Source organism: Artibeus jamaicensis, unplaced genomic scaffold (assembly GCF_021234435.1).
Source record: "Artibeus jamaicensis isolate MK-2021 breed Jamaican fruit bat unplaced genomic scaffold, CSHL_Jam_final contig_354, whole genome shotgun sequence".
Lineage (NCBI taxonomy): Eukaryota > Metazoa > Chordata > Mammalia > Chiroptera > Phyllostomidae > Artibeus > Artibeus jamaicensis.
Genome location: NW_026521803.1, coordinates 11978819 through 12004512, shown reverse-complemented (window position 1 = coordinate 12004512; position 25694 = coordinate 11978819). Strand labels below are relative to the sequence as shown.

General features: G+C 40.7%; 1 protein-coding gene across 2 annotated transcripts in view; it reads right to left on the bottom strand.

The window, feature by feature from the left end:
* Window positions 1–8793: 8793 nt before the first annotated feature.
* TAF4B (TATA-box binding protein associated factor 4b) overlaps window positions 8794–25694 on the bottom strand; it is a 129119-nt gene continuing 112218 nt past the window's right edge. For both annotated transcript variants that reach the window (XM_037127847.2, XM_037127848.2), the window contains exon 15: window positions 8794–10560. In XM_037127847.2, coding sequence (XP_036983742.2) covers window positions 10393–10560 — 168 coding nt within the window. In that variant the 3' untranslated portion in view covers window positions 8794–10392. The remainder of the gene's footprint in view (window positions 10561–25694) is intronic.

Sequence of the window (25694 nt, the reverse complement as noted above, 5' to 3'; positions counted from 1 at the left end):
TATTACAGAACACATTTGAAAATGCTTAACCATGGTTCATGGTTTAAATGGCACAAGGCACCCTGCTGGCGGTGGCTTCCAGGAGGTGACTTGTCTGCACTTGGAGGACTCACCTAAGCCCTCTGGGAAGAACCCGGAGGACCATGCCTGTGACTCAAAGGTGGCCTGTGCTGCCACCAACAACAGTCAGAACTGCCAGGCCCTGCCCAGCCGGTTTGGCTCCTGCTGACTTCCAGAATGTGTGTTCCAGAGGAACTGAAGAGAGATGATAAAATTCCTAATTATGGCTTCCGTAGGCACTTCCTTCCCCAGGCGCAAACTCTCTGGCAGGCGGCTAAGGAACTTACCAGGTGCCCAGTGCCCGGGGAAGGGGCCCTGCTGGCATGGAGCCCCCAGGCCTGCCGGGGCCCACAAGCCCTCCCTCGGCCTCCGAACTGCTAACCAGATGTGGCTTTCTCTGAAGCGAGATTGCCCTAAAGAGGCACTTCTTTTCCTGGGGACCCCTCATCAAGTACAGCCTCAGGCCAACACCACGGGTGAGGCCCTCTGTACCCAACCGGGAGCTGTGTCCCCACACTCACCAATCCCAACAAAAAGGAGGAAAGGGTGCGTTGGGGTAGAAGATCCCCCAGAAAGAGGCCCAGGGTTATACAAGGCAGGGGCTCAGTGGGGCCCCTGCAAATGCTGGCTCAGGCAGCTGGGCAGCTGACCCACCTATTGGCTGTTCTCTTGTTGCCTCGGTGATGGTGCCTGGCTGGCAGGCAGGGCAACCAGGAGATGCCTTGTCACGAGACCAGCCATATAGAAGTGACCAAAGCCAATGGATGTGAGTGAACAGTGTGCAGAACTGAAGACTTTATGAAAGCTGAGGCCCTCTTGCACCTAAATTCAAGTGGGAATTACCTCTCACAAGAGGCCTGTGTAACAAAATATATTACAGTAAACTTTAAAGGGTTTCAGAGTCCAGGGAGTTTGGGATACATGCCCTCCCTGTGCGACCACCAGAGGGGCTGGACCAGGCAGTCTGGCTGCCCTGCACTCCGGAGCTTGGCTTCTGAAAGCCGTCGTTCCTCGCTGTGCGCCTGACGTGTCCCAGCTCTCAATGGCATTGCACAATGCCCCAAATAAGGTGTGTCGTGATGGCTCTGATTCTGCCTGGACAACCTTCTTCAGCAGCCCGGGTACCTATATTTATTCTCTTTGTTGAATGTTAATAACAAGACAGCTTTTAATTACAAAAAAGTAAAAATTAAATTAAAAAAGTAAGACTGAAAACTCCCCCAAATATCCCATAACAGGACGATGGATACACAGGTGCAAAGTCATACAATGAATGATATACAGCCATAAAAAGTAAACAAACTATAACACATCCACACAGATGAATCTCACAGATGCATGCTTCCAAAATGAGAACAGACAACAGAATAACGCATTATTTAGGAACATGTGTACATTTAGTAAAACCCTATTTATTCTTCCAGTGTTAGTGGAGAAGTTCCAAGTCCCCATCTCTTCCACAGCAGGCCCTGGTCTCACCCCCCACGGGGCTTTGCACACCCTCACAGCACCTCTCACAGCCCCGGAAGTCATTCGGTGACAGGTTTGTGTCCCCGCATAGTTCATCCCTGTGCATTCATCACTGTGTTTGGGTACAATGGGCACGTGGTCAAATAAAACAAGGTATTACTTTCCTTAAGCTGTCTGAACTTTATTCTTTTTCAAGAAGAGAAAGAAACTGAGAGAGAGGCAGGGAGTGAAACTAACAGGCTGATGCAGACCACAGAACACCTCCCACGGCTCTTGGTCTGTGCTTGGCCTTGGCCACACTGTGTTCCATCACCTGCTGCCTGGGTGTCTCATCTGCATGGGAAGCCCCGAGAGGCAGGGCGTCTGTCTTCTTCACCCTGGAATCCTACGTATGAGACACAGAGCCTGGTACACAGTAGGCACCAAACACACGTCTGTTGGGTGCGGGACAAATCCAGGGGAGAGAGCCACAGACAAGAGCCGAGTGCTGCTCCTTGTGGAAAAGCGGGAGAGTGAGTCGAGTTGTGTCCACCTGACAAACAGGAAACCTGTAGACCTGAAAGGAACAGGGGTGAACATCTTACCAGGTGGCCCAAGCACAGGCCTGGATGTCAGGCTCTCAGGTTCATGGAGGCCACAGGAAAGACTTGATTGGCGTGTCGGCTGACGCAAAGCTCTGTCCTTTGGGCTCCAGTTTCTGCGCTGCCGGCAACCGTTTATGGACATTATTTTCCTCACCTGTAAAATTAGGTGCCTATTCCAGGCTCTCAAATTCCTTTGAGTATTTCATGTGTATAATTCTACCACTGCAAAAGGTAAGTGGATATTCTGTAGGTAAATATTGAACAATGACCACTATAAAACTTAAGAAAAAAATGTTTAGATATACTCCATTAATGAGTCAAATGGAAAACTCATCAGGGAAAATCCTTAAGATTATAATGCCATATTTCTCAGAATCAATTCATGTGACATACATAACTCATTCACATAGTGAACCTAACATGATTTGTTACTATTATTTCTATCGGTGCTATTACCACGAGCACTTTTATTATCATGGTGCCTGATTAAAAAATGGTGTGGTCCAAAGTATTCTGATGTGAATCAAACAGGAAATTTAAAACATAAAAGATGTGGGAGAACTTGCTTCCAAACAGAACAAACTTCAATTATCTCTCCTAAGACGGTAAGGCCAGATAAGGAGAACTGCCACAGGCTGGCCCCTCAACTGGAAGAACGGTGCTGTTTCTCTTTGGCAACCCTAACTTTTCTCCACCCTCCACTGCCTAACCCCTTTGAACGCACTTGTTTGTAGTCGGCTAATTCGTCCATCGCTTTACTAAGTTTAGGCCTAGTTCTTAAATCTATCTGGCTCAGAAACGGACTCAGCATTGCCAGTTTGCATTAGAAAATATATTTTTATATTACAAAATTGTGTATAACCAGATGCATTCCATTGCTGTGCCCTCAGGCAAATCACCTAATCTCTCTGAGCCCACCATCTCCTTCTGCAATCTGATTATACGGCAAGGTTCAGTGGAACTCGAAATTCCTATGCCTGGATCTGATCTGATCCACAGGGGTATGCAGTTTTAAGCAAACCTAATATGCAGAACAGTCCAGATTTACTAAAAATCAATGGGAGTATTGGTAGAAGTGTTTTTACAAATTTATGACACATATACTAATACCCTGGACACCCTGTTAAATAAAATGCAGATTCTGACTGAGCAGCTCTGGGGTGAGGCTAAGATTCTGCAACCAACTTGCTCCTGGTGATGCCCGGGCTGCTGGTCCGCAGACCACACTTTGAGTGGTAAGAATGTAGCATGTTAACACCTCCCTCTGAACAAAACTGTCAAGGGAGATTCCCTGCATGTGATCTGCCTTACTTTATGACCATGACATTGCTGTGCTGGCCACAGCTGTCTGCACCAGGGACTAGCCCCTGACTCCAGAGTAGCTATCTGCAGGGTGGCCAGCCACCTATGAGATCCAAAAAGAAGAGTATTTAATGCACGAAACCACTTCCTCTCTCTCAGGAGGTTTGAATGGGACATGCAGAAAATTGAGCCCAGATGCAAAAATGTGCTCGGAAGCGCTGAACAGAGAGCAAAAGCAATGGCAGGAGAGTTAGCAGGGGAAGCACAGAGCAGCTGAGGCACTGTCACATTGAAGCCCTACAGCTCAGAAAGTGATCCTGACACTGAGGGGACAGACGACAGGGCCGCTGACTTTTCTGTCCTCCCAGAAGCCGGGCTCCAGGGTGTTGTATTCTGACTTTGCCTGTGAGCTCTGATTAAACGCAGTCCATGCGCACACTTCCAGCCTTCCTCTGTACCCTGTGACCCTCAAGGCAAGTCTTCCCTTTGAGGCAATCCTTTACCTCCCCAGGATTTTATTGTAGCAAACACCCTTGAGACATTTTAGATGTAATGTAGTTTGTGCCTAAGTTTCTCACACAGACAGTAGGTGCCAACTCAGATCACCTTGCCCTATAGGGCCACGGCAGAGAGTGGAGGGGCGGTGTAGGACTTGGTGCGGGCTGCCACCACAACACCACAGATGGGGAAGGCAGGTGGCGGGGAGGGGCTGCTACACAGCAGAGACTTATTTTCTCACAATTCCAGAGCCTGGAAGTCCAAGATCAAGGTGTCAGCAGGATGGGTTTGAGGCCTCTCCCCTTGGCCTGTCGATGGCCACCTTCTTGCTGCACCCTCTCATAACCTTCCCTCTGTAACCATGTGTGTCCTGACCGCTTCTTGTAAGGACACCAGTCATTTTGGATCAGGGCCTGTCCAATGACCTCATCTTAACTTCCCTACCTCTTGAAACACATTATCACTAAATACAGTCACATTTTGAGGTACAGGGGCTAGTATATCAACATATGAATGGGGGGGCACAGTTTAGCTCATAACAGATGAGGACCTTCCAAATCATTGCCTTGCTCTTCTTTGAAATGCCTAGGCTAGTTAACCACGTGCTAGGTGGTGCATAGAACTCAGCTAGTGCTCCAGAGTTGCTCCTGAAAGCTCTGTGAACGCTGCAACAGTACCGTTAGCTAGAGACAGTCACACTCGGCTGTACAGCGGTATCTGCCAATTAACAGATTGACGTTGGAGGCTGGCCAGACACTTCATGATTTTATAGCTGCTTCTATCTTGTTCAACATATTATGGACCCAGATGAATCGACACAGAAGACATGCTTATGAAATTTGTGGAAGAAACAAGGCTGAAAGGAACAATGAACTGAATAGTTGATTTAGTCATTTTAATGCAAATGTCTTCAGTAAGTGACAGGATCAATATTTAAATGATCGTGACTGGCTAGAATAGCCAAAACCAACAAAATAAATTATGGTGGAACATAGTAGTGTTTTCTCTGTAGGTTGATCTAATGGATCAGTTAAGAGAATTGCTTCTTGAAGATCAGTGAGCACGGGAATCAGCTGGGGATCTTGCTGACAGGTTCTGACTTAGTAGGTCTGGAGTGGAGCTTGAGATCCTGTGTTTGTAACAAGTTCCCAAGTGAACACGATGCTGCTGGTCCGCTCACTACTCTGAATAGCGAGTTCAAAGCCCTGCAGCGATTAACCACGGGCTCACACCACCACAGCCTGACTCCACACAGAGACAGCAGCACGGGATTCTGACCTCAGCAGTGATTGGGCCCGCGGTCCTCCCTCTCTCCAGCCCCACCTGCTGGGCTGCACTTAGCCTAGGGAACCACTTATATTTTTTAATTTCACTGATTTATTTGGGTGTCATGTGTTAATAAAATCACAGAGAGGCTTCAAGTATACAATTCTATATCATCTCTATATTGCATTGTATGTTCACCACCCAAAGGGAAAGCATGTTGGTTTCTTCGAGTCAGTGGACAGGTTTATTGAAGCCAAGCGGTTTCCCCACAATTCAAACGGGTTCTGGTATAAGCTCTGTGACATCTCTGACCACGTGGCCCCACCACTAAATCAGGAGAGATTAACACCTGTTCATTCTGGAATATATATAATCTGGCATTAAGCTGCATGCACACAGGGCTACTTCCGGACACAGATCAGGCTCTCCGGAATGTGGCTTGCAGGCCTGGCCTTCACGGAATGTTTCCAGGTAGAGCTCGTCCCTGGCAATCCAGAGTCCAGCCTCTGTTCTTCTCTTCGTTTTCCCTCTTCAGATACAAGCGAGCCTGTCATTGTCCCAGGTGTCCAAGCATCTGCATCTTCTGTTATCCAGGCCTTTGTTATTTTCATCACATTTTCCTCCACATTTAAATGGAACGAGGTAGTTCCTTAGGCTATTGAACGTGTGGATGGTAAGAGAGTCCCCATTTTGTGGATGGCCATCATGTTCTTTGGCTTCAGCAACTTGGCTGCCCGGTAAGTGGCGAGGTCGACACCTAGGGCCAGCACGAGGCCCTCAAAGTAGTCACCACTGAGGTTGGCAGGCACAGCAGGGCCGTGGGCGACAGGCATGGGCCAGAGGGGAACCATGTTTTAAGTGCTCTTTAGCACAGCAGAATACGACCGAGAAAACAATGAATTAGTACTAAGAACTAGAATCTGTAGTGTGGATTCTAGCTTAGCCTACAGAGAGGAATACTAAGTGTAGGAAAGGAAATGGATGGCTAGGCTTAGCTATCACATGGGACAGAAATGAGCTCCAAAGCATTAAAAAACAAACAAAAACACAACATAACAACCCCCTAGGTCAGTGTAGGGATCTAGGGTTCAGGCTCTGAGGTTGTACAGACCTAGGCTGAAATGCCAACTCCCCTACTTTCTCTACAACTTCCACTAAATGGCAAATTTCCTAACACACCTGTTTCCTTTTCAGTGGAATAGAAATAATAGCAGTAGCCATCTGTATTAGTTAATTCAGCTGCCATAGTTATACGTTATAATGTGTATGGTTATCATATATATTAGTTAATTGACTGCTATAACATATGTTGTGTTAGTGGTTTCCAGTGGATGTGTATTTTCCACTCTGTACTCCAAACTGGCGTTCTTGGTTAACAGGCAGCTTTGTTCTAAGCCATAACTCAGTGACCAGGCTCCTTCCTGGTGGCTCTGCCACCTTCATCAGGGGCCCACTACGGTCTCTGTGGAAAGGTAAAGAGATCATACACAACAGGTTGAACAGGTTGTCATGAGCCAGCTCTGAAATGTCACACATCACTTCTGCCTGTGTGTCACGGGCCAGACCTCAGGCACACAGCCACGGTTAAATACAGGGATAGGCAGAAACATATCCAGCTGCGTGTCCAGGCAAGACTGACATGGGCAGCCAGGGCAATGCTGCCTCAACACCATCTACGGTAAGAGAACTTGGAGAGATTTCAATTTAGCAATCTATTTTAAAGAAGAGTTGCTATTAAAATTGCTCTCACCAACAAAGTCAAAAGTCTTAAAATGAGTTTATGGGAGTATTTTCTCACAACTATTCAATATGCAAGCTGTACTGATTTTAAACATATTAGTTATATACGTTTCTCTCACCTACCCAGTCAGCATTCAAGTATATGGTGGAGAACACTTGCACGGCACAGGTCTCTCTATTCCCCCAAAGCACGGCAAATATGTTCCACTGAGGGCCAATCTCCAACCAGTGGAACGGCTTCAGTGAAAAAGCGAATGAATGCACTCATGTAATACAATTGCGGTACATAAGAAAATACTAAGAGAGTTAAAAGTCAAAGAAAAAAGATATTGATACCAGATGTAAATCATGCTGACATGTAAAAAATCAAGTCTCAGTTGGTGAGGCATGTGAAATATCTGGAAATAATGCTAAAAACAGCAAAACAGGAACTGGCTACCAGGTCATATATAAACATATGACATTTTATACTTATATATCACCGAGTCTTGTTGAGGTCAAAGTGTTATAAATACTCAGTTGGTTCATTATACAACTAAGTATAGAGATAAAGTCCAACTCAATCAGCCTGAGATCTTGTTCCTTATTTTTCTACAGAATATGCCCTTAACATGGCTTGTGTTTTTTGCTGTAACCATGACATAACTTAGTATAAATGGTCTTCATTCTAAGTAAAGTTTTGCCAAAATGCTAATGAAACAAAATTTACCCCATATGCAACTTTTAAGAAATACAGGCTTTAAAAGAATGTTAAACTTGGCTTCTTTTTAAGAAAAAGATCTTACAGATGTTCAGGAAACCATTTAAAAGGCCAATCAGCCATATTAAAAGTAAAATGGATGAAATGGGTAAATATTATATGTAAAATATGCCTCATTAAAGTTGCTTTAAAAAAAGTAAATAGATGGAGAATTTCTGGTACCTTCTTCTTTTACGATTCATCACCCAAGACATATACTGCAGGCAGAGGGTCACGAGGCTCAGTGCTTACAGGGATGAGACAGGGGAAGGTGCACACGAGCCCCGGACATAAACTGGACAGACACTGGTTGGCTCCGGGGCAGTAACATACAAAGGCCTATAGCTAGTGATTCCAGATCTTCAAATTTTTTGGAAAGAAATAGAAATAGAGATTTTTGTGAATTAAAACATTGTCAACACTGTGTGAGTCGCAAAAAATACATTTCTAAATTAAATCCACTCCAAGGCCACCGTTTTGCAAACTGACCAGAATAATATACTGGGTATACCATATATATATATATATATATAGTATACCTTGGATATACTATATTCATTCTTTTGTATATAAACTATGCTTCAAAACACAAAGTTTTAAGATATTAAAAATAGCCCTGACCAGCATGGCTCGGTTGGAGCACTGTCCCATACACCAAAAGGTTGCAGGTTCGATCCCCAGTTGAGGCATGTACAGGAGGAGGCAACAGACTGATGTTTCTCTCTCTTCCCATCTCTCTAAAATCAATAAAGATAGCTCGAGGTGAAATGAAAAATTTTAAAAATAATAATAAACAAACTTTGAAAAAGAATACCTTCGTACCTTGATGGGCCAGGAAGAGCTGTTGTAATGAAAATGCTAAGCTTTCTCTGTGAGTCTAACTGAACAGCAAATTTACAACAATTTCCAAGAAAGTGATAAAACAAAACTGAAATCTGACAGGAGGCTCTGGAACCCTAAAGCTGACACTCCGAAGTAACAGACCAGAAAGCTCCACTAACCTTAGCACATGTGCTGCACTGCCCAGCCCCCGGCTTCAGAGCTGACTACTAAAGATACCAGCTTCCAAAGTCAGAGACTGAACAAAGTTATTCTTATAATAAAATAATTATTTTAATGAACTGTTTGAAATAATATTAAACATCTGATCAATAAGATTATACACAAATATGAGAATACGCCGCACTTTACAAAAAATAAAGCTAAGCATTTAAATATACAAAAACAACTATGTATAAGATCTCTTTGTAAAGTACTCTTAACATACACATAATTTATAACATTTTGCATAATCACTTCCTGAAACAAAAACGTGGCCAGTTTAAAACTTACTAGAGTACAGAATATGGCCATAACAATCCCAGTGGGAAGAACAAGGTAAAGAGTAACATACTTGAGGTGTTTTCCCCGAGAATTCTTTTTCTATGAAGTACAGCTTTTCCATTTCTTTAAACTTTCTCCGAGAACTCATTCTTTCTTTATGTGATGGTTAACTATAGCTATTATTTGTTACCAGCTCTATTTCCCACAAGTGGAATTAAAAAAAAAAAAAACAACAGGGTTCGCTTTGCAAAACATCAGCTTCCTCTTCAGATGAGTATATATAACATGCTTCTCACAAAATATTTAGAGCTAAGAGTCCGAGAGATGCACTTTTTCAGAATAGAATCTAAAACAGAGTCCCTATTGTTAAATTTGTAGTTATCGATTAGGATTTATTTTTAATGCAGGATGCTTAAAACATATGGTAACTAAAAGATTTTACAAAACTGTCCTTGAGATTTAAAACAATACACAAAACAAAAAGAACTTTGTTTTGAAATACTGTAATTTGAAAATGTTTAGTAACATTTTCTCCTTTTTGGATGGGCTGCGATTGTTTTCTGTCAACAAAACCTGAACAGCTGCTTCGGTGCTCCAGTCCCGACCACTGGCCCGCTCAGGCGTACGTGGCGCACTTCCCATTCTATGTTCCCTCTCCATTCCCCCTCCTCAGTTTGAATGCCATGCCTCCTCATTCCTTCTGATACTTTATCCCTTTTCCAGTTTTCAATGAGGTATATCGTCAGCTTCAATTTTAAGGTTTCCCTAACAAGGATATCCCCTCATTTTGGGACATGGTGACATGAGCCAGACAACAGCAACCTCAGGCACAAACTATCCCCATTTGTCTCGGTTTTGACAACACTGGAACGCACCTGATCAAAGCCACCACAGGCCCCAGCTCTGTGGCTTGTCACCTTCAACTACAGAAGGCAACTGTCATAATTAGCTAAGCAACCTCCGATTCCAACCCAGAAAACCTAACATTTGAGATAGGTTCATTACAGGCTGGAATACAATTTCTTTGGTAAGCAGTGACTCTTCCTTTCCTTCCCCTGCATCTCAATCCAGACTGTATTAGGGAAAGACACATCGCCTGGAACAGTCTGACAAATGAAGCAGGCAGTAACAAAGAGGGCTTTCCTTGCTGTGATTAAACGCACAGCTAGGCATATGCCCACTTCTATGTGATCTGATTACATAACCAATTTTCAGAAGACCAAGCTGAATTCTGGTCATTAAGAACCCCATGGGATGTACAAGTAAGATTTAATAAAAGTCTGCAACTGTAAACAGTGGTCTTCCCTACTGGTGTTTTTTTCCCAGAAACTGCAATTTCAGGAGAGTGCAACAATGCTCTTTGTGACTTCTTTGGCAGTCAACAGCAAGGATCTGGACGGAGTGGAGTGGTCACTTCAGAAGGGCGAGGTACAGAGCTCGGGAATACTTCATTTCCCTTTCTTGTTCCATACAGAATATCAAGTCCCTGAGGCAGACTCTCGTGATTCTTGGACGAAACAACTGTTTGGTGGCTATCAGGCTGGATGTCCCAGAAGCAAGACAGTTGTCTTTTAAGCCCTAACAAAAGAAAGGGAAAAACACATTTAAAATAAGCAATCTTTCATAACAGGAAACATGTCCATTCATCAAGTAAAAAAGCCTCTGGCCACAGGGTCAGTGCTGGAGATAATGATGCAGGCTCAACCCCGTTCTCCAGGAGCCTGGTCTTTTGGGGGGATGCTCAACTGCCAGGACACCTAGTTCATGATACCATTCATTCTCTCTCACCGGGACCACGGCCATAGCCTCTTAACTGATTTCTCTACTTCCAGGTTCTACTTCATTCTACTCTTTGCTGCACGCTACAGGCCATACTTTCCTCTTCAAAGGTCTTGGACGAGACTCCTGGGAGTACCAGATGTGGCCAACTATTGTGATTATGGTGATGATTTCATAGGTATATGTATATGTAAAAACCTATCAGATTATGTATTTTAAATGTGTGCAGTCTTTTAAAATACAAATAAAAGTAAAATATATGGCTCAGATCCCACTACTCTAGGTTTCAAAAATCTTCTGGTTTTGTTGCTATCTTTTTATAACCATCAAATTATAATTATTCTCTCTACATTTTTTTATGGAAAGGAGGTTAAGTCCTTTTTTATAGTTTCCAAAACAATATGGTCAAAACAAGTCAACTTCCAACTGCCCAGAGTAGCTACCTGAGCACTTGTTAAGCACCTTCCACACATAATCTCTTCTCTTTTATACAAAATTGCGTCAAGTTACGTGGGTAATGTCCCATTTATCAAGTGAGGAAACTGAGCTTACACAGGGAAGCAGCCTGTTCAAGACCACACGCCGATGCTGAGCTGGGACTGCAAGTCCAGTGTGATGTACAGGGAGTGCTCTTAGTCACCGTTCCCTGTCGCATCAGGTACAAATGCATCCCTGGCTTTTCTCCAGCGTTACTTCCCACTGCTCCTTCACAAAGCATCTTAACTCCAGCCGAAAGGCAAAGATGGGGGAAAAGCCACTCCAGGCCTACCTGCTCATCTTTTAAGACCCACTTCAAACAGGGATGCTTACCTTCCCTCTTCCTGCAAGGAATTCTCACTGTGGCAACTACCTCACATAGTATTATGCTATATGCTACCACCCCCTTCCACACCCCCAGACATAGGCTTTCTGAGGATCGGGACTATCACTTCTATGACCTCTAGGACTTAGTAGAGTACACAGATGAATGTAGATTAACAGCAACATCTCCTGACCTGAATGTAGTAGTTTAACACTGAACCAGTGTGAGTTCTAACTGTCCTTCAGTAAATGACTGGAGAGATAGGTGATACGTATGGAATACTACTCAGCCATAAGAAAGATGAAATACTGCCATTTGTGACAACATGGATGGATCTTGAGAATATCATGCTAAGCAAAATGAGTCAGACAGAAGAAGTCAAGAACCATATGGTTTCACTCATATGTGGGATATAAAAACTGAAAGCAACAAATAAACAAACAATAAAAAACTTACAGACACAGACAAGAGTATGGTGTTACCAGAGGGGAGCTGGGGGGCAGTGACGAGTAAAGGAGGTCAAACATATAGTGATGGAGGAAGACTTGACTTTGGGTGGTGGGCGCACAATGCAATATACAGGTAATGTATTATAGAGTTGTACACTTGAAACCTATATAATTATATTAACCTATGGCACCCTAATAAATTTAATAAGAAAATGAATGACACAGTACACCTGTATTATGACAGTTGTCCAAATACCAGTATGTCTGTGTAGCACTATTTTAAAAATAAGATTGAAGAAATAAAAAATGCAGAATTCCTAGATAAAGGATAATTTTGTAAAAACAAAATCTTGGATTCTCTAATTTTTTTAAAACCATACTTTGTTTTAAAAACATCTTCATAGGATTGGGAACCTTCCTTTCTCCACCCTAAAGACTTAAACAAGAAAACATACTTACCAAAGGAAGCAAATCTTTTGGTTCTGTCACTATCCTTTTATAACCATCAAGTTATAATTATCCCCTATACATTTTTTTCAGCTGGAGAGGAGGAAAACCTTTTTTATGATCTCCAAAACATTATGGTAAAAACAAGTTAATGTAATTTCAACTTAATTCATGCATGTTCACAGAATGATATGGGGGGGGTGCTTTATCTAGTGGGTCACATAAACTTTCCTTGAAATACGCTATTCAGTTTGGGGGGGATATGATGTCACAATCACATTTCTATACTCCTTAGGTTAAACTTGTTCAAAAATAGCCATGAAAAAAATTTTGCCGTTATAAAAAAGGACAAGAACACGACTTTTGGCTGCACAGTTGCCAGGCTGCTTACCACAGAGCGCCTGTACCAGTCCACAGCCAGTCTCTCACCTCCTTTGCAGGTAGTGAATTCCATCTGTCCAACTTCGGTGAAGAGTGCAAGTCGAGCACAAGTACGTCACCCTTCCCCGGTAACATTACCACTAAGAGGCTGTGTAACTCAGATGTAATCTTAACTATTGTAAATTATCACCATCAAAATATTTTCATACAATTTTTGCAGAACAGGCCTACCAGCTTTGGATTGAAAAGTACATATTAGGAAGAAAGTTAATAAAGTGCGTCATGGGCAGTGAGTGCCAATTTTGGTGTATACAGGAGTTATCTGAAATTACAGTACATTTACGTAGGGGCATTTTTCTAAGCCAAAAGTTATATATATTGTGTTCGAGTTGAATCTACATATTTTTTACAAATGTTTTCTACCAAGAGTTTGCCTAAAATCAGCTGTTTAGTACTTTATATAAATTTTGAAATTGAACAGTTAGATGAATACATTATGTCGTGGTAATTCTACTTTTGTATAAATACCCAGAAATATGTCAAGTATTCATTCAAAACCAGGAATGAGAATCTTCAACACTACATTCATAATAGCACTAAACCAGAAACAATCCAAATGCCCATTAAGAGTAGAATAAATAAATTGTGGAAATTCATACAAATGGAATACTGCATAACAATAACAAACTGAGTAACATGGATGAATATCATAAAAATGTTAAACGAAAGTATGCAGACAGACAGAAATACACATAGTTTGATTCCATTTCTGTCTAGTTCAAACACAGACAGAGCTACAGAAGCCAGGACAATGATTCCTCTTGTGAGAGAAAACTAATAACCAGAAGGGGAGAGGAAAGGCTTTCTGGTGATGCTCTCTTTCTTGATCGGAGTACTGCATGTATTGGTGTGTTTGTGCTGTGAAAATTCAATAAGCCTATGGTTTGTGTGCTTTTCTGCATCTACGTTACATACTTCATAAAAAAAAAAGCACTAAGAAAACCCCTACAAACAAACCTTGGCTAGGTAGGAAATAAAAAGGGGAGCAAAGAGGGAAAGAGAAAAGAAAACAAGGCAAAACTGTTAAACGGAAAAAACTTAGAGACCTAATGATCTGGGTAAGGCACAAAGGGGTCACAGTTCATGCTTGTCATGTGACAGGCCTGAAGGATCCAGAGGACAAAGCCATATTACAGCTGCCAGCACAAGGGTGAAAAGGAGGTCATTCCAACAGGATGCAGCAGAAGGCCTGAGGCAGTGTTATAAATGAAACCAACCCCAAGGGACATTCAGTAACCCCACAGAAATGTCTTTCATAATTCACAACTTTACGAAGGAGATAGCATTCTCTTCCCCCAAATGGTGACTGACTTAAAAAGTCAATCTTTCTTGAACCTGGATACAAACGCATACTATTTATTCCTGTGTTTATGACTGGGAAAAGTCTACAATCTGATTTGTCATTTTTGCAGTGACCTAGCAGAGTAATCAGCTACCTCTCAACTGACCACGGTGAGAGGGTAGAGCATGAACAGATAATAACTTAAAGCCATAAAAACAAGCCTGCATCAGTTTTAACTTTCTTTCACCCCACCAAGTTGTTTCCCCAAACCTACTTAGGACTGATTTCTGGTCACACTACACTGTCAATGCCACAGAACACTCATGTAGTTAAGGGAACAGAATTTATAGGAAGAAGAAGAAGAAAGACTCATGTGACAATGTACTATTTCTGAAGCACAGGATTTTACTAATTGACTTTCTACATGCCAATATTCCTTAATCTGGATTCTTCACCTGGATGAAAAGATGGTTAAAATGGAAGGTGAAGTTCAATAAAGATGAAGAGAAATAACTCACTTATCAAGTGCAAAACAAAGTGTAATCAAACCTAAATGATAACATACCCTAACACTGCCAGGTCCATTAAGTTAGCCTTCATTAATTTGTTTAATTATATCACTGAACAAAGTTTCTTATTTTGTAACAGAACTTTTGAGATACTCTTCTGCTCTTATAAGAAATAAAAGTAAACACTGCCAGTAACCCATTTCAAAGAAATAACACCATTTTAAGAAGGACACTAGGTAATTAAAAATAACCACTTATCCACATTTTTATTCCCTCAACTTAATAGAGTAGATTCTGTGATGTTAAATCTTTAGGAGCTTTTCTATTCCCTCTCCATGTCCCCTTACATTACTGAGAAGCAGAAACCACATCTGTATGAGCCCAGGGGCCTCATGAGTCCCACTGAGGTTCTTAGTGACTTCACATGGGCCTCCGTTTCTAAGATCTGCCAGCCAAGACAACTTAGCTTCATGTTAGTCTATGTTTTAATTCAATTCAAAAGTTACCTGGGTTACCAGGCATCTACTGTGGGCAAGGAACTATTTTAGGCAGCATAAGACAAGGACTGAAGAGTGGCAAACATTAGCTGTCTCCTCCAATAAGCAACCTCACATAAATGACTTAACTTCTCTGTCTCAGTTTCTTAATCTGCAAAATATAGTGATGGTGATTATCTCATACTGTTGGCTTGAAAACTGAATGAGAATGATGCCTGGTATGCAGTATATACACTCTATAAATGTTGGTCCTTACTATAATAAATCAATCCATTAGTCGGTTGGGAGGCATTGAAGGCCCAGACACAGGAAACAGTGTAATCCTAGTTTCAGGCCTTCCCTCCCACCCCTAGTTAAAGCTAATTAAACTTTCCTGCCCATGTTCTATTCTCCGAAGTCCCAGCCAACTTAAAGAACTAATTTGTCCTGCCACACTTGCCTTGTCTGTCCCAGTGAAACTGCCGAGTTTAGTGGAGCTTTGAATGCCTAAAGCTAAAATGTAGACTAATGGGCATTTCAGACATGTGGCCAGCAAATGAAGGATATATCCTGGGACAGGAAGTTTTTCATAAGTTCCACCAATCCAACAGTGGAGGAGCTTGCTGCTTTACAGAATCAACCAGGCTTATCAATACTGTCTCTAGAAGCTAATGTCAACTTCCTTCACTCTATTCCCTGAATTGAAGACTAAGGAAACAGAAATGTGTCCCTGAGTCTTAATAGTTAACTAGAAACAAAAATTGTAATTTTTAATAAAGAGTGGAAAAACTGCATTACATTTCTCGGACTAGCTACCTGTTTTCACTCTAACCTCATGTTACCATAGCAGCTCTTAAGGGATAATTCAAGCTCAAATTTTAAGGACAAAACAAGAACTAGACATAGGAACAGGGGGTGAAATGAAGATATGAATTTAGAAGAAAAAAAAACAAACATATTCTAAGTCTTAGAAACAAGGATAAATCAAAGGCACCCTGGGTGCCTGGCCTTGTGTAACAACACTGAAAATCTATAATATTTGAAAGACCTGAGCTTGTAGGACTTGAAGGGCAGCACAGAGCAGGAAAGACTGAGCTTCGAGTCTGACTGCCCTCTGCTGGTCAACAAGCAGAACTTTTGAAGCAAGGGAATTGCCTTTTATCATCTTCCTTTTATTCCTTTTGAGTTATTTCAGAACACTGACAACCCCGCATGTTAACTTCTGCCCTAGAACTTTGTCACTTCTAAATCTGTTTCAACAGTTTTCATAAAAGTAATATGTCAAAACAGACTATGTGACATGTAATCGTGGGCTTTGAGTTCCTAACTACTTGTGTAATTAAGAGAGCAGTCAAGGTAACACTGGTTCCTATGTTAATGACCACCCTCCCATCTTTATCCAAAAGACTGCTTTCTTAAATTCCAGACCTCATTGTTCAATCTCCTAGTGAAGTCTCTAATTGAATGTATCATAAATTCAACACGTTTCAAATCATATTCCTCTAGTGAACTTCCAATGCCCAAGCCAGAAAACCAGGCGCCAACTTTACCCTTACATTCCATCCAGCCCTCATCAGTTCCACCTTCTTAGAACAATTTCCAAATCATCTACTTCTACATTTCACCTCCATTATCTTCTGCCTAGATCACTCCAACAACCTTCTAAGAAACCTCTCTATTACCAGTTTTAATATTGCTCATGTGGCAATGAGAATATTTCTAAAGAAATATACAATCTGATAATACATTTTCCTGCTTAAAATACTCCAATGGCTGAAACCTCCTAGAGGACCAAGTCCAAGTATCCAAGTATGGCATTTACTGTCATCAACGAGCACATCCAAGTTTCTCCCCACAGTCTCATCTCTCATTTCTTTTTTCCTGTTTCAAAATGTTGATCATGTCACAAAATATTTGTTTCTTTTTTGATCCTGACAGTAATTCTCTCCTGGAACTCCTCCAATCTCTCTGTTCTACCCTTGTATCCCATCACCAAAGTTCTTTAACACAACATAGGAAGCAGGTTTCCCAATGTTACAAACACAAACCCCAAGTGTGGAGGATGCACAACTCCTGCGCACTTTAGCACTACTCTGTATTTGAGTCTGCCATCACAGGTATTCAGTGTAATGCCACTACCTCTAACTTCCTCACTCGTGAGAAGGATTTTGTATCTCTGAATACAGTGCACAGTGTTTGGCACTTAGTTGATATCCAATCAATGTCTGTAGTATGACCAAGTGCCTAGTGCCCAAAATATCACTTATATGAATGAACAGACAGTGGAAATAAGCCATATTATGGGCTTTGGAGCATTTAAATTAAAACCCTTCTGTCATTCTTAGCAAAATCTGGAAGAGAAACAGAAAGGTAAAGTCCTCTGATGGCTTATTCCCAAGCATTACCCAGTCCTCTAACAACTATCTCACCTACTCGTCTCCATGAAGCTACCACCACACAACTTCAGGCTGGCAGCTAGAACATGTCCAACAAGGAGACGGATAAATTGTAGTATGCCAATGAAATGTGTACAACATTTACTGCCATGTTTAAGATGTACACTTTATATCATTAAAGAAAATAGGTTAACAAAAATATCACTATGAATTTCATAAATATGTGAATGTAGATAACTTCAATTTCCTCTTCTAAGTTTCCTACAATATACCTGTTATTTTGATGAAAATAAACATTTTAAATATAAAAATTCATATTACAGAATCAGGGGAGGAATCCTTAAATAAAGCAGCAGTCTGAGGAATCAAAAGGTTTGAGTGTCAAGGAAAGGAACCTGGGAAGAGCCGACAGTGAAGGACTCACTGGAAAGAGAACAGAGGAAGACAGAACAGACTCCAGACACCTCGATGAAGGAGAAAGGGCAAGCTTTGGGGCTCCTGATTAGGGGAACAGCAGAGTCAGGTTTGAGAAGAGGGAGACGGTCCCCATTTCAGATGAAATGAGGTGAGTGCTGCTTTAAAATCCAAATGTGTCCCTTTCTTTGTGATGGCAGAAGACAGATATAGCAAGTTGTCTTTTACTTGCAAAGGTTATCTCAGCATCACCTAAACAACTGGACTCCTAGCAAGTTCACCATGAAGGCGGGCCCCTGAGTTTGTAGTATTCTCACCCTCTGGCCTACATGCACTCTGGCAAAATGCTGTAGGAGTTGTTACTTCTAGCTCAATAGCTCCAATAAACATGTATCAGTATTTGAATCGGCATAATGACCTGTGGAAGGAAGAAGCTGTCCAGGTCCTTGAACACTAGCTTATAACGTAAGGCTTGATTTAGGGATAGGTTAGTGATAGTATACTGCTGGGCCTGCCAGTTGAAAGCAAACTAATTCTGACAGTCTTTGCTAAAAAGCATAGAGGGGAGGAAAAAAATATGCCAGATCAGTATCTGCATACCAAATGCCAAGATTTGCACGGATTCGCTCTAGCAACAAAACCCCAGCTGGAACAACGATCAATAACTGCAACTGAAGCCAATGCCAGACTAAGTTATGACAATCAGTCCTCCCCCTCCGAGACCCGCCCGTCTTCCTTAATGCCCAACAGATGTGCTGAATGGAGATGTGGCGGGAATCGGGACTCAGGCACCTTTCGAATCCTTGGTGGCGGCTCTGCGGTCTCTCCAGGCAACAGCTTCCTATTTTGGTAGGTAGAAGGCATTCTAGTGGCTTCCACTCGGCCTTCTCTCACTTCCAGTGTGAGAACTCTGGTAGGTAAGTGTGACTATTCCCATTATGAATTCCAGAAATACGGAAATAACCGGACTGGGCCTACTGTGAGGTGGACCTGCACCAAAACTACATTGACTGATGGAAAACAGTGGTGTTTTGGGTCCCCTAGAATTCATTAGGTTCAGAGTCAGTGTTCAGCAATCCCCAAAAAGTCAGATCATTCTCCCTTCCCCAATGCCCGGTCACTAGTAAATGGCTGTAAGTCTTTTGGGGACAGGCTAGGAGATTCACAGCATAAATTTCTGGTTTTATAGCAGGGTCTTTCCTTAAGAGGACCTCTCTGAGTCTGTGAAATGGCTCAAGTCCAGGGACTGGATGAGGGGCTCTAATGCTTTATGGAGGTCATCCAAGTCACACTGCTGGTTCTAGAGCTCTTCCGTTTTCACAAATTGATGAAGAGTTAATAGGCTGCCCACCTATTCAGTTCCAGGGATACTGTGACCAAAGAGCCACGTCAAAGATCCTTGCAACTCAGATTATTCTGATATTAGTGCTTTGGCTTTGCTGCCCATTACAGTAAGCACACCTAACTTGTCTCTAGCAATTAAGTGCCACCTGTCTCTGCTACCTGAGATCCTATCATTCTCGCTAAATTTAGGACCCTAGTTCGATGGCAACAACTCCCATCATTACTGGCTTAAAGAGAATAGCCAACAGAGCTGTTAGGAACGCTGACACTCCCCTCCTGAATGTATATCTTAGAGCTTTGAGAAAAGGATCTACTCAGGGGACACATGTGATCAAGTTTTTTTTTTTTTGGTTTTGTTTTTAAATGAAAAACCCGCTCTAGCATTCTAACCTCGCTAAGCCTTTTAACAACCTCCTCTGCAGTATACGAATAAAGTTCTAACATGTATCTCAACTTTATTTAATTTAAGTCACCTTTTAATGTAGTTTTCAGTCAACCAAACTGTTAGCGCCACTCCTAGCCCTCTGGCCTAATACCTTCACTCTGGAATCTCTGCTTATGAGCCCGTATCAATAAACTCAGCCTGATCAAACTTTATATTCTTTCTACTCTGATTCCACACATGCAGGATCCATTTCCACACCACAGTCCAGGTAAATGCAGGCAGAATCATGCAGTTCTTTTAGTATGTATCTTTATGCGTAGTAACATTTAGTACCTCACCCTCTGGGGGATTCTGGAACTTGAGACTAGTTTGGTTATAGCTATAGAAGGAATGAGAGGAAAATCAGTAGTCTCTTACAGGGCACCTACTTAAAGGAAGTCATTACCGGTTCCTCAGGAGACTAAGCTCCCTCAAAGGCAGAAGGACTGGCAAAGGTGGCTAGGCAGAATGGAAGAGTTCGAGGTACTCAGCTTCCCTAGAATCTGCCCATATTCCCACCCTAATTTTTGGTTTTCTATTCCTTCCCAATGTTGTAACTTGAACAGAAGAGACTCTACAAGACTAGACATTCAATTTGCACTGTAATTCAGCCAACTGCAGGATTGGACTTTGGGAGTCTGGCTTTCACGAATCTCTGCTTTGGCTACAAGATGCAGGGTTTCCTTTTAGAACAATCACAGAATTCAGAATCTAAAGCTCTTTTCTTCCCTAAGTTCCCCAGCATACAATTAGGGGACCAACCTATACCATTACTTTTATTTTCACTAAAATGTCCTGTGGTAGTGAACACAGTCTCCCAAAGCCTCATCTTCTATAGGCACTTGATTACTCGTGTCTACAGGTGATAAAGTGACTGTTTTACCAGTGCGTTCCATGGATCACCAGTGTCCCCTTTGCTACTAGAAGCAAGGTCATTAATGCCTTTAAATCTAAGTAGATCAGAGAATCAATTGTGGAAAACCAGAACTAATTCATGAATCCACCACTAAGGTTCTGGTTCTCTGCAGCTACTGGAGCACAATCTGTACCAGTTAGCATGTGATCAAACACTAGGGATGATACAGAATATAGCATTATTACATAGATTAGGCCTTATGTCATTGTGAACCTGGTTGAACAGTTTATGTTCTGCTGTTAACTGTGCGTCTGGTGCCAGGCCAGGCCCAGGGTTAGGAGAAATGGAAAGAGAAGATCTGGCAGAGCTGAGGCACCCCACTGCTCCTGTGCCAACACCGTTCGTGAGCTGCCATAGCTCCCAGTGTCCCTGTACTGACCGCTGGAGAATAAGAAGAACGTAGTGGCAGCCTTACTTCTGCCTTTCAAAATCAAAATGCCTCAAGGCCCATGCTAACCAGGGGCTAGAGAGAACAGGAATCCTGGGAAGTGAGGATTAGATAACCGGACACAATACCAATCCACCCACCATCTCTGTCCTTTATTTGAGACCTCCTCTCTTGGCCATTTATTTATTTTCCCAGAAAGAATGCTCCTAGTCTCTAATCTAAGTCAGTTTTAACTGAAACACTACTGAATACTCTTATTGTTGTTTTCTCTTCTCTTCTTTACTCTTGTGTATTTATGTTGTCTTCACTCTTTTACCAACATGTAAGGGGAATTTGGGAAGAAGAAAAGATAAACCCATAATGTACAATCCAATATATTTCACAGAAGTCCCTGACGACAACTGACAGTCAACCATTAAGTCTCTGGAGAATTTAAAAGTTCCCACTAAAATTTAGATTGATGTTTAAGTCATTAATGAAAAGGGCAGATTTATGAAAGTGGGAACAAAATAAAAGGTAAAAGAATCACAAAATATTAGGAGTTTTTTTTTTATACAAAGTAGTAACAAGCTCTGAATCCTAATAAGTCTACAAGATATTTACAGAAAGCGTTAAGTGACAATAAATCTGTTAATAAGTCAGCTGTAATTATGGCTCCCCTGTAGCCTGGCAAAAGAGAACGGAGGTAAAGAATGGCACTGCCTGTGCCCCCCAAGGACATGAAGGTTAAAGCTGTGCCCTTTCATGTCAATAGCCTTGTAGTTAAATAACTCACACTCTTTTAGGAATGAAGAATCACCCACTGTAAACCAGGAAGACAGACAAGTATCTTTGACAAATTCTGTTTGTTCCCTAACAGATTTTAAGCTGTTGAGTTTCCCCAAATCATTTCAGGCTTCACATTTTACTTATAATCTACTCATATCCTCAAATGATGAAAACTAGTAAATATGGTAAACAAAATGACATCTACAGAAGATCATTCAAATATTCATTAAAGTTCACTATTTCGGAATACACACATTTCTAAGTTATGAGAAAACCTGTGCATCAATAATTGTAATACTTAAAAGTTTTTAAAATACAAGTATTTCTCTCATAGGGTATTAAAGAGGTAGTTCCACATTCTACAATTTGTTTTCTACAGAAAACAGAGCCTCAACCTCTGAAGGAGGGTGGAGATACAATTAATGAAAAAGTGTTTAGAACATTTTAGAACAACTGATCACATATGCTGCTAACGAGGGCAATACGCATTCACACAGTGGTGGAAACTGGCACGCGCTTTTTGAAAATCATTATGGAAATATCTCTTAAAATCTAACCCTTAAACCTGAAGTTCCACTTCTAGAAATCAATCCGCAAAATAAATTAGTACATGAAGACATAGGATGTTCAGTTTATGAAAAACAAACATATTCTAAAAGTCTATTAGTGGGCCAGTGAATTATGCCACAAAAAGCATGTACCACTATGGACATATGTCCAAGGCACACTGCTCCACAAGTTGTAGAATAGGACTTTTTGGATCATTCCATCAAAGTCCTTAACACCCAGGTCTCTGGATATGTATCTGGGCTTCTCCCTCTACTAGCTGTAGAACTCTGGAAAAGTAACTGAACCCTCCCTATACCATAACTTTTTCATTAAGGAAAAATAGTATGATCTTACAAAGGAGTTATAAGGACTAAAGAAGATAATACAATCTAAGTGCCTGATAAAGTACTATTATATATGCATTTGAAAATGTGTGTACATATATACATATACATGATTGCATTACATTGAACTATATGTAATTGTCAATAATAGTTTTTCATCTACAAAAGTGCTAAATTCATATAATTTAACCAAATATATGCATGGAAATTTTTGGAAAGGATAACCAAGATATTTAAAAGCTGTTTTTAATACTCTTCTATACCATTTAGACATTTTGACCAGAGTTAACAAGCTCTCCCTTCTCCCAAATAAAAAGCTATCTGCTTTATACTCCTTGCTTTACACAGTATCTTAAAAGCAAGTCAGATATTAGAGACCTACTTCTTTCTCCTGCAAAATCAATAATCATTTGTTGAAAGAGCAATTTCCCTTCTAATAATCCTCTTCTAGAAAAAGGCATTTCCATTTCAGAGAAATTTAAAGACTTAAAATGCTGGCACTGGAAAGGATCTTACAGATTACATACCTACGTAAATCCATGCTAGTTTTAATAGTGTCAGAAAGTTATTCCTGATATCTAGTCTAAGTATATTCCAAAAAGCTCTGGTTTTAAAAATTCCTTATAACTATCCTTGTATATAACTAACTATATAAAGATAGGTGGGAACAGTGAAGAAAAATCAAGAAATTAAAAACAAAATAATATTTTCTACCAGGTACAAAGAATGCACGGGGCACTCTGTCTGAGAGAGCTGTCACTGGTCCAGGACTTTGGAAGCCCTATCCTGCTCTACATTGAAATGATTCTTGGAAAAGCAATAATAGGGAAAATAGTTAAGTCCAGAAATCCCTAATACCATCTTCTCTGAGGAAGACAAAGCAATGGACTCCATTTCACTCTGTCTTCTAACTTTTCCTCTTATTTGATACACACGCACACAAATACCATGAGTTTCACCTGTCACTGAACAGAACACTCTCCAAGATGATCACTGCCTTTGCAGAACGTACATTTCCCAGACCTCATTTTTGGTGATAAGCAGGAAGCTGCCTTGCTGAGTGCTTTCTGTGCTTGTTTTAAAAATCAGATGCATCACTAGCTGGCATTTAACTAGCTGGCTTTCACTTCCCAGGAGGGGCACACCATCAACACACAGAAATAATGGGGAGAAGGTGGCTACTTCTACACAGATTCCTTCAGAGACTCAGAGGTAGTTCTAGGACTCCATTAAGCAATTCTTTTACTCAATACCAATGACATCCTAAGGCACTGAAGGTGTATTTTAAATCATGAGTAACAGAGAGAGAATGTTTGTGCCACTGTGACTGATAAATTTTTTCTCAAATATATTCAAATTAGTGGAATGCCCAGGTAATTTTGGCTATCTATTAAAGTGACTACAGATATTTTTCTTTTTCACAAGAATAAAATAAAAATTTCAAAACAGTAGGCAATCAATATAAATTTGCCAAGTTAATGCAAATTATTTATTGTCTGCTATCTCAAACCCTATTATATACTTGTTATGTAACAAAGCTCAAGAAAAAATTCTGAAAACACAATGTATTTTATTACTTTTACAGTGCCTCAGTACGGATTCATAGACAACTTTTGATTTTTCTTCAAATAAGTTTATTTTCTCAAAAGAACTTTATTTCCTACATAATTTTGAAAGTTGTATGCCTGATGCCAAAAAAATTGATGGGGTGAATTTCTGAACCTTGATACCTTTACTCTCAAGTGCATGAAGCACTACTGACCTGCTCTGACCTCCAGAGGACCGGGTGTCTGACAGAGCACAACCACGTTTTGTTTGTTCAAGGCACTCAGACGCACCAGGTAATCACCAAATAAAACACACAGGAGAAATTCTCATAACTCTTGTTTCCTTTATAACATCATTTATGTCTTTATTCTGCTTTTTTAAAATTGCTGTTTGCCTGTAACTTTCTGAAAACTCCCTTCCCTCTGCCTATGTCCTCCCCCCAAATTAAAACATATTAACTACCTAAAGGTGTAAACATCCAATCGAAGCTAAAGAGAAATATAAGTTGACACAAAAGGTAGTTGCTAAACAGATACTGACAAGACCTTAAGGTTTATACAAAAAGTTCTAACAAAATCTACAGAAAACTGCTGTAGAACAGTGATTTTTGGGTACAGGCTTTTTCAAAAAGTTCATCTCTTTCCCAAATAATCACTGTTCGGTAAGCTACAGCATAAACTATCCCTAACAATGGAACTTAACATGTTATTCAAACATGGTCCTTCTCATCTTCTTTCCTCTATATTCATTAAATCCACTCATAAAACACAGCAATATGATAATTTCTATTATTAACCCTGCAATGAGATCATCAAACATAAATAATTAGAAATAGAGATTTAGGGTTCTGCAGTAGAAGCATTTTATAGATTACATCCAAATATTTGGTTAATAATATATAAAGAATGCTTGGTTTAAAAATAAATATTTACAAGAATACTCTAAATAAGATGTCTTATTTTCAAGCTGTAAAATTAAAAAGTACAATAAAGAAGAAACGCTTTTTGAGAACAGACCCTTAATTGTGGGGATTGAAAACAAAACTGTTATCAGTATCTGACACCCATCTCTGTACTGAAATTCTACTGTGGAAAAAATACATTGGTTTGAAATTGGAATTAATTTTTCAATCAAATTCTCTAATTTATTACTAACCAAAGTTTCATAAAAGCCCCTTTTCCTTTTATCCCCAAGATTCAGAATTATACAAGGGAGTACTCTAACCTGCTTCTACATAGAAAGTGCATATACTTATCCACATGGTAATTTCTTCATTTCAGTTAGCAAATGAACACTATTTTAAGCATCACAAAATTGAACATGTGTAATATAAGTACCATGTAGCTGATTTGGTACTATAACCACTTATTTTTTTTAAATCAGCATTTTCAAGACAAATGAATAATTAAATGCTCTCAGGAGGCCTCATTTATTTA